Source organism: Mobula hypostoma, chromosome 9 (assembly GCF_963921235.1).
Source record: "Mobula hypostoma chromosome 9, sMobHyp1.1, whole genome shotgun sequence".
NCBI classification, from domain to species: domain Eukaryota; kingdom Metazoa; phylum Chordata; class Chondrichthyes; order Myliobatiformes; family Myliobatidae; genus Mobula; species Mobula hypostoma.
The window spans coordinates 130,459,902-130,473,423 of record NC_086105.1 but is presented as its reverse complement, the minus strand read 5'-3'; the positions used below and the strand labels follow the sequence as shown (position 1 = coordinate 130,473,423).

Sequence of the window (13,522 nt, the reverse complement as noted above, 5' to 3'; positions counted from 1 at the left end):
TATTGGCCTGAACTCATTTGCTGGCATCAAGTGCTTTGATGCCAAAATCAGCTTTCTGTCAGAAAGGGTTAACATTCCAATAAGTCTAATTAGCAGACAAGTGATTTGTTGTCTAGCAGAGGAAAATATTGACACACTTAAGAGAATGTGTCTCAAAAATATACTCTGAATGTAATTAAAAAAACAAATTTACTAAAGGGTATGGTTTTTATTTGCAGGATTGACTTCAAAATCTTTGTTTGTCAATTAATTTTAAATTAAACTCAGTATTTTAATATGATGGTAATGACACTCATCCTTGAAAACTCTGCAAAAACACCCTAAAGTATAAAAGTTCTCTTAAAGGTTGATGAATGCCAGCATTTGGTATTCATTCCAGAGCCTAAAATGAAGGTTATAACATTTAAAAAGTTTCAAGAAATGTCATTTTCATTATTTCAAGTTGTCAAAAGTGCCACTAAATGATAAATCACCCATAAATGAGTAACTATGTTCTATCACTGGTCTTTTAAAATAGGATTTTCATTATAAATACTTCTGGAATAAAAGGCAATTGTCTAAAATGTAAATGAATGGAACAACTGCCCCTGAAGCTGAGCCAAACTAAAGGCAAATTTTGTAGAAATGATTGTTATCACTATAAAGGAAGAGAAGCTGGACTATGGGGACAGACACAAAAACACTTGAGATCATTCAGCAGATGCTGTAAATCTTGAACAAAGCACACACAAGATATGCTGGAAAACTCAGCAAGTAAGGCAGTATCTATGGAGGGAAATAAACAGTCGATGTTTCGGGCAGAGTCCGAATACTGTACTACCTGACTGCTGAGTTCCTCTAGCATTTGCGCGGTGTAGACTACAATTCCCAGGATGCACAACGGGACAGCGCAGTGTCTAATGGGAAGTACAGCTTCGGTTCGGGTGCGAGGTGACGGAGTCTGTCGCCGACCTCCGTTCAGCCGGTCCTCCCTCACCGAGAACGGCGATGGGGTGGCGGGCACTGCGGCTTCTGCTCTCGTCGGTGCTACTCGGTGGAGCTTCAGCTGGAGACTTGGAGCCGGACGGAGGCTGGTAAGAGTTGGGAACTGCACTGGGAGCGGTGGAAAGGTGTGAATTTGCCCGGCGCCGTCGCCAATGCCGCGGGCTGATTCGGTTCTTAAAGTGGGAAATTTTTAGAAACACCGCGTGCCAGGCAGCATCTGTGTAGAGAGCCTGGCCCAGACTGGGCGAAGGGTCTCGACCTAAAAGTCCATTGCTCCAGTCCTTTATGTGGTGCTGGAGATGCCCAGCACCTGCAGTCTTGTGTGTGCGTGCAGAGTTAAACATTTCAGGCCAATCGGAGTTCCTCTCTCCAGTGATGCTGCCTGACCTGCTGAGTGTTTCTAGCATCTGCACGCTTTTAAAAAAACAGTCACTTATTATAATTAATACCCGCGGCATTTCAAAATATGGCGCAACACACATAATGGTGGAGGAACTCAGCAGGTCAGGCAGCACCGAAAGAAACGAAAAAAAAAGTCAGCATTTTCCGGCCGAGCACCTTGATCCGGCCATGGCCATGGGATTCTTTATATACACCAGTGTCTAAATGGGCCTTTGGCTCTCGAGGCTTGTGCCGATTTCCTGAAGGAACCTTTACACAATGAGTTCTAGATCATAGCCACTACATTTAAAATGTATTTCTGTACATTCTCCTTCTACCTTTTGTCTACTTTAGACTCGCAGTGTGGACGCAGGTTGTTTGGCTCACTGTGGCCCTTCTGTGTTAACTCCATTTTCTGGCACTGGGTCAGTTTGTCTTCTATACATCGGTGCTGTCTTGACACTTTAGATGCTATCTGCAATTCTGATTCAACAGATGTGGTCTGTGACCAGTGGTGTGCTGCGTGGATTGGTGCTAAGTCCTCTGTTGTTTGTCATGCATCTTAACACTTTGGATGTGAAAGCAGCAGGCCTGATTAGTAAGTTTAAAGATGACACAAAAATTGGTGAGCTATTGGACAGTGAAGAAGGTTGACAAAGGTTACAACAGGATCTAGTTCAACTGAGAAAATGGGCCAAGGAATGGGAGATAGTATTTAACTGGTACATGTAAAGTGATGCATTTTGGCAAATTAAACCAGGACAGGACCAACCCAGTGAATGACAGGGCCCATGGGGATGTTGTAGAATACAGGGACCTAGAGGTACCAATGGGGTACAATTCAATGATTCCCATGTTGTTAGGATAGACAATGGTGAACAAGATCTATGGCAAGTTTGCCTTCATGAGCTGAATACAAGGGATGGGATGATGTTTTACACTTATACAACATGTTGGTGAGACATCTGGAATATTGTCTCCTATTCTTTGGGAAGAATGTGGTTAAGCTAGGGAGGAGGAGAAAAAATTCACAAGGATGTTGCTGGAAATTGAGGGCACAGGTTAGAACTTAAGCTTGAGAAGTTAGAGGTATAGCAAGTGTAGGCAGGATGATGGTCGAGGCAGTGGAATGCTGCTCCTGGTAAGTTAAAGGATTGCAGGGTATCTATTGCCTCCTGGATGACTACATCTGTGGGAAGTGCACCTGACATCAAGCTGTTGACTGACAAGGTCAAGGAACTGGAGCTGGATATACTTAGGACCCTCCAGGAGGCTGTAAACATCATAGCTGAGGTGCAGCCTCCAGACAGTAGATGTATGACCATCTGAAGTAATAAGGGGAGTAAGCAGTCAGTGCAGGGTTCCCCTGTGACTTTTCTCTCAGCAACAAGTATACCCCTTTGGATACTGGTGGCGGGGTGGAATGACCTTCCAGGGCACAGTAGTATCAGTGTGGCTGGCTCTTAGGTAAAGTCAGGCAGAGCAATAGTGGTAGGACACTCAGTAGTTAGGGGGACGGAGTGGAGATGCCATGGCTGTGAAAGAGATGACTGGGACTAGGTCCCATCTAGAGAAAGTTCAATATTAGATCTCCTATTAGGGAATGAGACAGGGCGGGGGACAGAAGTTTGTGTAGGGGAACACTTTGCATCTAGTGATCATAATCCCATTAGTCAGTACGATTGATGGTTCTAGTTGCTGCCAGCGGAGTGGTCACTGGTTCGAGTTGGTGCTGTCAGAGGGTTGCTGGGGCTCGATGCTCTCGGAGGTGTTATCGAAATTCTGATATTTATTGATTGGACTGTAGTTCATATTGAGTTCTATGTTTTTTCCATGTTCTCGCCCATTCTTCTTGTGGATTAGCAGGCTCTGGGTTTGGGTGATCTGCTGGGGGTGCTTGGGATTGTGTGTGATTGTTTGCTTTTTCTTTTCCTGTGGGAGGGGGGTATTGATGTCTTTCTTTCAATTACTTTTGTGGTTGTCTGTATTTTATGGCTATCTGGGGAAGAGATGAATCTCAAGAGTTGTATTCTGCATACCTACTCCGCTAATAAAATTAACCTTTGAACATTTGAGAAAGATAGGTCTAGTTCTCGTGTTGAGATTCTAAATCGGAGAAAGGCGAATTTTTTATGGTATCAGAAAGGATCGGGTAGTTGTGGATTGGACAGAATGTTTTCAGGCAAAGTGTACTTACTAAGCGACAAAAGTGAAATTTTAAGAGTACAGAGTTTGTATGTTCCTGTGAGTTAAAAGACAAGGGTAACAGGTTTAGGGATCCTGTTTTTTGAGAGATCTTGAGGCCCTGGTTAAGAAAAAGGAGATGCACAGCAGATACAGGAAGGAAAGAGTAAATGACGTACTTGAGGAGTATAAGTAATTCAAGAGAACAGTCGAGAAGAAAATCAGGAGGGCTGAAAGAAAGCATGAGGTTGCTCCAGCAGAGAAAGTGAAGGAGAATCCTAAGGGTGTCTACAGATATATTAAGAGTAAAATTGGTCCTCTGGAAGATCAGAGTGGTCATGGAGTTGAAAGAGATGGGGGAGATCTTAAATAGATTTTTTTTTGCATCTATTTATTTGTGAGGAAGACACAGACTCTATAGAAGTGAAGCAGAGCAACAGTGAGGTCATGAAACGAATACAGATTACAGAGGAGGAGGTATTTGCTGTTTTCAGGAAAAAAACTTTGGGGCCTGACAATGTATGTCCTTGGACCCTGTGGGAGGCTAGTGCAGAAATTGAAGGGCCTTAGCAGAGATATTTAAAATGTCCTTAGCCACAGGTGAGGTGCCAGAGCATTGGAGGCTAGCTAGTGTTCTGTTGTTTAAGAAAGGCTCTAAGAATAATCCAGGGATTATAGGCTGGTGAGCCTGGCATCAGTTGAAGGTAAGGCATTGGAAGGTATTCTAAAGGACTGCAAGTTTAAGTATTTGGATATTCAGGGACTGGTTAGAGAGGGCTAGTCAATATGGCTTTGTATATGGTAGGTCATATCTACCAAATTTATAGCTATTTGAAGAAGTTACTAGGAAAGTTGATGAAGTCAAGGCAATGGATGTTGTCTACATGGACTTTGACAAGGTCCTGCATTGGGAGGTTGGTCAAGAAGGTTCAGTCACTTGGCATTGAAGCTGAAGTACTGGAGTGTGGTAGTAGATGGCTGCTTCTCTGGAGACTTGTGACTAGTGGTGTGCCACATGGATCGATGCTGGGTCAGTTGTTGTTTGTCATCTATATCAATGATCTGAATGGTAATGTGGTAACCTGGATATGCAAGTTTGTGGATGAGACCAAGATTACAGGTGTAGTGGAATGGGAGGAATTGCGGCAGGATCTGAACCAGCTGGAAAAATGGCAGACAGAATTTAATGCAGACAAGCGTGAGGTGTTGCACTTTAGGAGAATAAATCAGGGTAGGACTTGCATGATGAATGGTAAGGGACTGAGGAGTGAGGTAGAACAGAGGGATCTGAGAATACAGATCCATAATTCCTTGAAGGTGGTGTCACAGGTAGATAGGGTTGTAAAGAAAGCTTTTGGCATATTGGCCTTCATAAATCTAAGTACTGAATACAGGAATTGGGATGTTACGAAGTTGTATAAGGCATTGGTAAGGCCTAATTTGGAGTATTGTGTGCAGTTTTGGTCACTTGCCTATAGGAAAGATGTCAGTATGATTGAAAGGAGGCATCTCCGTTAATGCATTATTAGAACTTAAGGAATAAATGCAATGTCTTCTATATACATTTGCCAATAATACATTTACTACTAATTTAAAAAAAAACTGCAGATGCTGGAGGTGTGAAATAAAAACAAAAAAAACTGGTGGAAATGCTCAGCAAACATCTATGGAAAGAAGCAGTTTGTTTTGTGTTTCCAAGTCTGATTGCCCCCATTCTTGACCCCCCCTACTCCTTCTGGTTAACCCATGCTTGCCCGATGCCCAGTATTGTGATGAGTAGAAATTGTCAATAGCGTATTTCCTTTTAATTAAGATTACAGATTCATTTCTCTGCTCAGAAAAATCTAGGCAGGCAGACACCCCAGTTTGCTAAATTTGGAGTGGTGTGCTGTGTTTTCAAAGCATGAGACATTAATTCTTTCAAATGTACATAAATTTGTAGACAAGTTATGAGGTAACCCTACTTCATGTTTAACACTCTCAGAATGCTAATTGGCACTTTGTGGGAGCTTGGTACATATTGTTTGTGATGTCTGCATTACAGAGAGAATGCTGCACTGTCAGAGGTCCACCATTTTAGACAACCTGTGTAAATTGAGACCTGTTTCTTTTAATAGGTGAACATAAAATATCTCCCAGGGCTATTAGCAATTTGTGCAGGGGAATTACTCCCAACCAATATTTATCCTTCAACAAAGCAACTAAAAGCGAGAGCTTATTGACATTTGGATTTGCTATGCAGTGCCTTGAAAAAATATTCAGCCCCTAACCTTTTTTCACGTGAATGAGTATTACAACCAGAGATTTTGATCAATTTAACTGAGAATTTTTATTTGTGAATGACATGCTCCTCTTCACAATAAAGCCCAAAAAACAGGGAAAATTGTAAAGCATGAAAAAGTAAAAAATCAATAACTGAAATGTCAGCAGTTCAGAAGTATTCACCCATCTTTGCTCAGTACTTGGTTGAAACCCCTCTCGCAGCTATTACAGCCAGTAGTCTTTTTGGATAAGTCTCTTTGCACAATGTGATGGATTTCTCCTTGCAAAATTGTTCAAGCTGTGCCTGGTTAGTTGGGGAGCGGCAATGGACAGCAATTTTGAGGTCTTGCCAGAAATATGTGATTGGGTTAAAGTCAGAACTCTGACTGGGCCACTCAAGAGCTTCCGTTTTCTTCATGGTTACTCTGGCAGTGTGCTTTGGGTCATTGTCCTACTGAAAGATTAACTTCCTTCCTAGTTTAAGCTTTCTGGCATAGTATAGCAGGTTTTTATTCACAATCTCTCTGTATTTAGCAGCATTCATTTTTTCCATCAATCCTAACCAGATTTCTCACCCCTACTGCTGAAAAGCATCCCCATGGCATGATGCTACCTCCACGCAGTAGGGATTTCAGTGGGGATGGATCAGCAGCTACAGGAAATGTTTGATGGAGGTTATTGCTGCTAAAGGAGGTTCCACTGGTTATTAAATACAAGGGTTCACAAACTTTTTCCAGCCTGGACTGTGAATGATTAAACAATGTGTTCAAGAAAGACATGGGAAGTACAATTGTTTATGTGTTAATAGTTCAGGCAGGTTAGGTTTATCTATTATTGTGACTTAGATGAAGATCAGACCACATTTTATGAATAATTAATGCAGAAACCCAGATAATTGCAAAGGGTTCACTAACTTTTTTTTGCAACTGTATCTCGCTTCCGTAAGACCTCTCGTCACCATCTGAAACTTAGTAGTAGTATCGTCAGCAAATTTATATGTGACATTTGAGCTATAGCTAGCCACACAATCATGCACTTAGAGAGAGTGGAGCAGTGGGTTAAGCACACATCTTTGAGATGCACCAGTGTTGATTGTCAGCAAGGTGGAGATATTATTTCCAACCCACACAGATTGTGATCTTTCGGTTAGGAAGTTGAGGAATCCAGTTGCAGAAGTAGATGCAGAGGCCCAGGTTCTGGAGCTCACCAGGCCAGGGAAGACTTAACTCGGGCAATACTCATCATTGAAACTTACCTTCATAACCTCCTCATCTCTATCCCTGCCAGAACTCACCTGCAACTGAATCACTTATCCATTCCTTTATCAATGGATTCTATCGTACAGTGGTCTCAAAGTTATGAAGCAATTAGATTAGATTATGAGGACACGCAGTCCTCTTTTATTGTCATTTAGTAATGCATGCATTAAGAAATGATACAATGTTCCTCCAGAATGATATCACAGAAACACAAGACAAGCCAAGACTTTAAAAAACTGACAAAAACCACATAATTATAACATATAGTTACAACAGTGCAAAGCAATACCGTAATTTGATGAAGAACAGACCATGGTCACGGTAAAGTAAAAGTCTCAAAGTCTCTCGAAAGTCCCATCATCTCACGCAGACGGTAGAAGGGAGAAACTCTCCCTGCCATGAGCTTCCAGCGCCGCAAACTTGCTGATGCAGCATCCTGGAAGCAGCCGACTTTTGAGTCCGTCCAAAAACTTCGAGCCTCCAACCAGTCCTCTGAGCACCACCTCTGCCGAGTGCTTCGACCCCGGCCCTGGCAACAGGCAAGGATTTGGGACCTTCCCCTCCGGAGATTCTCGATCACACAGTAGCAGCAGCAGCGAAGCAGGCATTTCAGAAGTTTCTCCAGATGTTCCTCCATGCTTCTCACATCTGTCTCCATCAAATCAGGATTGTGCACCGCCCCTATTTAACAAATACGATATCATTTTGGAGCGGCCGCGCACGCTGCGTCGCGCCACCCTCTTCTCCTCCCCTCCCCCAAACAGTCAATTCAGAATTGATTCAGGCTCTTTGGCCCTATCAGTCCATGCCAACAACCCCCTCCCGCACTAGTCTGAATTTCTCTCTAAGCCCCTTCCCATCATGTACCTATCTAAGCTATTGTACCTGCCTCAACCACTGCTCCTGGCAGCTCATTCCATGTACTCACCACCGTCTGAGTGGAAAAAGTTGCTCTTCAGGTCCCTTTTAAATCTTTCCGCTTCCATCCTAAATCTATGCCTGCTAGTTTTGATCTTGCCTGTCTGGAGCAAAGACTGTTAGTATCTACTGTATCTATGCCTCTCATAATTTTAAACATTTCTATAACGTTGCCCCCTCATTCTCCTATGTTCCAAGAAATAAAGGCCTATTCTCACAAGTCTATGATAGAGCTTCAACCTTCCAAGTCTGACATACTTGAGGTTATTCAAAATTTTGTTTCCTTTACCTTAATTTGCACAAAATTTTATTGGATGCTATTCTAGTATTGTTTCCTTCGTAAAATTATCACCTTGCCTTCAAATGCCTCCTTGTGCTTTTCTCTCTTTCTGTCCCTGTAATTTCTACCAGTTTCAAAATCCTCTGTGTTCTTAGCTCCTCAACTCTTAGCTTCCTGTGGATTATTGCATTTACTATTGGGCACCCAATTCTGCTAGTTCTATTTTATTCTCCTGTTGTTCCTCTTGCCACTCCTTAGGTTCTACCACAGACTGGGGACAGTTTATAGCAGCAAATTAAATGAGCAGTCTATATTCAGATGTGGGACAGAACCTGATCACCCAGGAAGATTATGCATGCTTCACACAGACGACACCATAGGTCAGAATTGAACCGACATTGCTCAAACTGTGAAGCACATCTCTGTGAGCTACTGTGGCAGTGCCTTCTGCTAGCACCTGAGCTCTGGAATCTGTAACTACTCATCACCCATTTTCTAGGTGGATTCTAAAATCTATTTGTTTAATCATTACCTGATAAAGCTTTTGATGTAGTTAGTATCAAACTTTGATAATATTTTGTCAAGCATTTTGGAACATTTGAAATTGTCCTTCATACATGAATATTGGAAATAAGCAACATTTCTCCAACCCAAGGAAAGCTATTGATGTCAGATCATTTGAAAATTTCCAAGAGACATTCAGATGTTTTAAAACGAGAGCTTTGTGTGCTGATGGAACAAAATGGGAGAACAGAGTAAAACCACAGATGTAGTGGCACTGGTTCAAAGAGGTGAATGGTCTGTACCTGTTCCTGTAATTCTCCTGCAATATTCATGGACACTATCTTGCACTAACATTGTCATTGTATAAGGAAAGATTGAATAGGTTAGGACTTTATTCCTTATAATGTAGAAGATTGAGAGGAGATTTGATAGGAGGTGTACAGAATTGAGGGGTGAATGCAAGCAGGCTTTTTCCACTGAGGTTGGGTGGGATTACAACCAGAGGTCATGGGGTACAGGTGAAAGGTGAAAATTTTATGGGGAACATGAGAGGAAACTTCTTCACACAGAGGGTTGTGAGAGTGTGGAACGAGCTGCCAGCACAAATTGTGCAAGTGAGCTCGATTTCAATGTTGAAACAAAGTTTGGATAGGTATATGGATGGTAGGAGTATAGATCACTATGATCTTGGTGCAGGTCGATGACAGTAGGCAGTTTAAATGGTTTTGGCATCGATAGGCTGAAGGGCCATCTATGAATCTATGCAGCCTGACCGACAGTTGGCACACTGCTCAATCACATGATTTACTATCACCTGCCACTGACAACTTTTAGGCCCTAACTAAGCCCAGTATTCAATTTCTTACACTGTTATGATCATGCTTAAAATCTCCCTTTGAATCAACTGTCCAATTATATACTTATGTGATTCAGTATCAGGTTGTGTTTGATTAGTGCTATAAAGGCCTTTAGAATGCGAAAGCAGTCAGGTGCATGGAACTACCAAGACTGAGGATTGGGTTTAAGGAGTACAGAACTGTTCAGCTACATTTGATAACAAATTAATATATCAGATTTTTGAATCCGTTATTAAACTTTACCCTAATAAATTCAATTATGTAATTAAAATTGCAGGACATTTGCATGTGAATAGATTGAACATTGGAAAATGTATGTTGAACTGTAAGATTTTAAAAGGAGCATAAAATGTGCTGTTAAAACTAATGAAAAAGCAAATGCATTATAAAGAAAGATAAATAAAAGACTTGCATTAATATAGTCCCTTTTTCACATCCTTTCACTATAACTCAAAATGAATTACAGCCTCTGAAGGCCCTTGGAAGAGCAACCCTTTTGATAAAAGGATCTTTGATCTGATTTGCTAACCCTGTTTCTCTTTTCATGTGCTCAGCCACGTCCTGAGTGTTTCCAGCAGTTTGTATTTTATTTCAGATTTCCAACACCAGCAGTTTTTTGGTGGTTATTTTAAAGGAAATGTTTCTACTTTTCATTTGCACTACTTATTTAACTATTATATATATACTTACAGTAATTCAGATGTTTTGTTCGCTATTATGTATTGTACTGCTGTCGCAAAGTTAACAAATTTTACAACATATGCCAGTTATATTAAACCTGATTCTGAGATTAGTCAAATCATTTACAATTTTGCTTAGATAATAAATGTCCAATAGTCAGAATTAAACATCATCGTTTGTCACAGGATTTTGTACATTTGTGAAAAAGCAATGAGAAACTTGCTCTGCTTTTGGAACAAAATGTTTTGACATCTTTTGGAACTATTAAAATTAAATTTTTTTCACAGCATCAGTGAGTCACAATCCCCTGGACGTAGACCAGTTCTCTGACAGATTATTACATAATGCTGCTTTGAATACCTTGCCTGTGGCATTTAGGAAACAGGATTGATTACAGGAAAATAGTTCCGGTCCCATAAGCTGAATAAATAATACACGTACGCTTGTGTTAAATAACGGAAATGTACTCAATAGACTGCATGTCCATGTGAATATCTTTATCAAAACAAACAATGTATAGAAATTTAATATTTGGCAGTAAATCAATTTGCTCCAGATTTGATTTTGAGCCTTAAGTGTCAGATATTTGAGATTTTTGAATATCCAAGAGTTATTTTCTGAGATCTTTCAAAACTATGGTTCTTCAGTAGATAAATTGAAATGATATTATAGTCTTGTACAGGTTTACCCCGCCATCTGTAGGTAGAGCGTTCCTATGAAACGGTTCGTAAGCCGGAATGTCGTAAAGCGAAGAAGCAATTACCATTTATTTATATAGAAAAATTTTGTGAGCGTTCGCAGACCCAAAAATAACACATAAAACCTAAAATAACAGTAACATATAGTAAAAGCAGGAATGATATGATAAATACACAGCCTATATAAAGTAGAAATACTTTTCCACAATCATTGCTGCACTGTTCTCCGTAGCGAAAATCTCGCGCAAGTGCTGTTGGCAAAAACACTCTCTCCAGTAACCTTTAAGCTATGAAGCTGCCAAATCATACCAAATAACACGTAAAAATACACAGCCGATATAAAGTAGAAATAATGTATGTACAGTGTAGTGTCACTTACCGGAATTGGGACAGCACCGAGCACACTTTGATGGTGGTGAGTTAGGCTGAGTTGTCGCAGGTTGGGGTGGTGCTGCCGACCGATACATTGCTGCGAGGCACGCAGGGGTCCAGCGGTAGCCGGGAGGCACACAGCACATCTTTAAGAAAAAAGCCAAAATAAACATGCTAATGAATTAGGTGCCACCCGGCACGTAATTGTCGGCCCAGGTCAGTGCCGATTGTGGATTGCGTCGCTTCTGATCTGGGCCGACAATTACTTGTCGGGCGGCACCTAATAAATTAGCATGTTTATTTTGGCTTTTTTCTTAAAGATGTGCTGTGTGCCTCCCGGCTACTGTTGCATTCTCCGCGAATCGGTATCTGTCCGTGGCCTGGGGGTTTGGGGTGTTGGGACTTTGGGGTGTCATCTCGTCTTCTTTTTCCATTAGAGCAGGCAGGTCATCTTCTCCTTTGTCTGCCTGCCTCGATATCAAAGGTCTAGGTTCATCGTCTGCTGTGGCTGATGTGGAAGGCTTGCTTGACTGCTAGCCTTGCGCATTTTTCTATCATACAGTTCTTTGTAAGCACTCAAACCATCTTGCAAATATCCCCTAAACTGACGAACCCTTTCAAAATTAAAGTCATACTTTATCATTGCAGCAAAACTCTCACGCAGTTGCTTCACGTTCAGTTCGCTACTGCATTCGGTTTCGATTGTTATCTTTTCCTCTTCCAATTGCATTAGCTCTTCATCTATCAGTTCTTGGTCATGCGATGCCAAAACCTCTTCAACGTCATCTTCGTCAGCTTCCACAAGCCAAACTCACCTTGTCCTTACTTCGTTCACCACGATTGAAACGCTTAATTATGTCTAGTTTTACGCTAAGTGTAACACCCTTACGAGCTCTTTCAGGCTCTTCCGATACCATAGAACTCATCTTGCAAATGGCTGCTCACAGGCATATGTTTAAGCAATGCCAGCGAGAATGCCATTCCGAATCCGGGGGAGAGCGGCTGCTCGGGGCGCGCGCGGCTTTGTATCGCGCGCTGCTTTTTTTTCATAACAGTGAGGTTTCGTAAAGCGAACGTTTGAAAAGCAGGGGACACATGTATGCTGATATAGTTTTGAATATTTAAATCACAATCGCCAATTGAAATGTGCATAACATTTTTTTTGCACCTCAATTTTTGCAGGCATACAGATCACGCCATGCGGATGGTTGGCAAAGGATCATGCAGTGTGGAAGTGAGAGACTCTTTGACTTATTCTGAATTTATTCATCGGTATGTTTTCATAGTCAAATGTAGTGCACACTCCTCCCTCCTGGACTAAGGATTGGATGATATCAAAGCATGGCCACATTGCCATTTCTGCTCCAGGCATCTCATCCTATTGTCCTTGAAACTGATGGAAAATGACAAAATACTGGAAATCTCCAGCATGTTCTGGGGCATTATACATGAGGGACTTGAGCTAGTTTTTATAATTTCCTGTAATCTTTACCCTGCATTGTCATTACCCTTTGCTCAAATAATCACTTTGTTTTCCGCAAACTTCCAATGAAATATGTGGTGATAAAATTTAAGCAATTCTTTATGCCAGTGTCCCTAGGTTGAAAAATAAAGGCACAAAAGGCATAGCAGTGGAATGATTTATGGACAAAATTATTTGACAAAATAATTTGCTTTATTCCCTAGGGTTGGGAATATTTGTGAAATTTGGCGCAAGCCACAGATTGAATTTTGCCCAGTGACTGCAAATAACATTTAAACTACTGGGATTCAATCTAAGCAAGATACACACCAAACTTTTTTCTTGATTAGAGTTTACAATTTCCAAAGTAGCCTGAAATTTTATGAGATACACAAACCACAGATCCATGTAAAACCCTTATTACTGACTGTTACCCATGTGCTAGCAGTCACCTTATCAGCTTGGATGAAACTAAGAAACAGAAAGGGCAATAAATTGATGAGAGTTGTTAATGGGATTCCAAATAGAAGATGTAGATGGGGCCCCTACTAAAGATTGTCCATGATATTATAGAGCTTAACATGTAAATTCAGAAGTGATTTATTTTGTCTGAAATCCAGAAGGTAATGAGGGACAGTTTGGGTAGGGTGGAATGTGAAACTATATTAAAGGATATAAGC

At 41.2% G+C, this 13,522-nt stretch overlaps 1 protein-coding gene across 3 annotated transcripts in view; it reads left to right on the top strand.

The window, feature by feature from the left end:
- Positions 1-919: 919 nt before the first annotated feature.
- Positions 920-13,522, top strand: part of jmjd8 (jumonji domain containing 8) — a 35,141-nt gene continuing 22,538 nt past the window's right edge. For 2 of the 3 annotated variants that reach the window (XM_063059171.1, XM_063059170.1), the window contains exons 1-2: positions 920-1,073; positions 12,563-12,652. In XM_063059171.1, coding sequence (XP_062915241.1) covers positions 988-1,073; positions 12,563-12,652 — 176 coding nt within the window. In that variant the 5' untranslated portion in view covers positions 920-987. The remainder of the gene's footprint in view (positions 1,074-12,562; positions 12,653-13,522) is intronic. The other variant, XM_063059172.1, reaches the window with a different exon arrangement.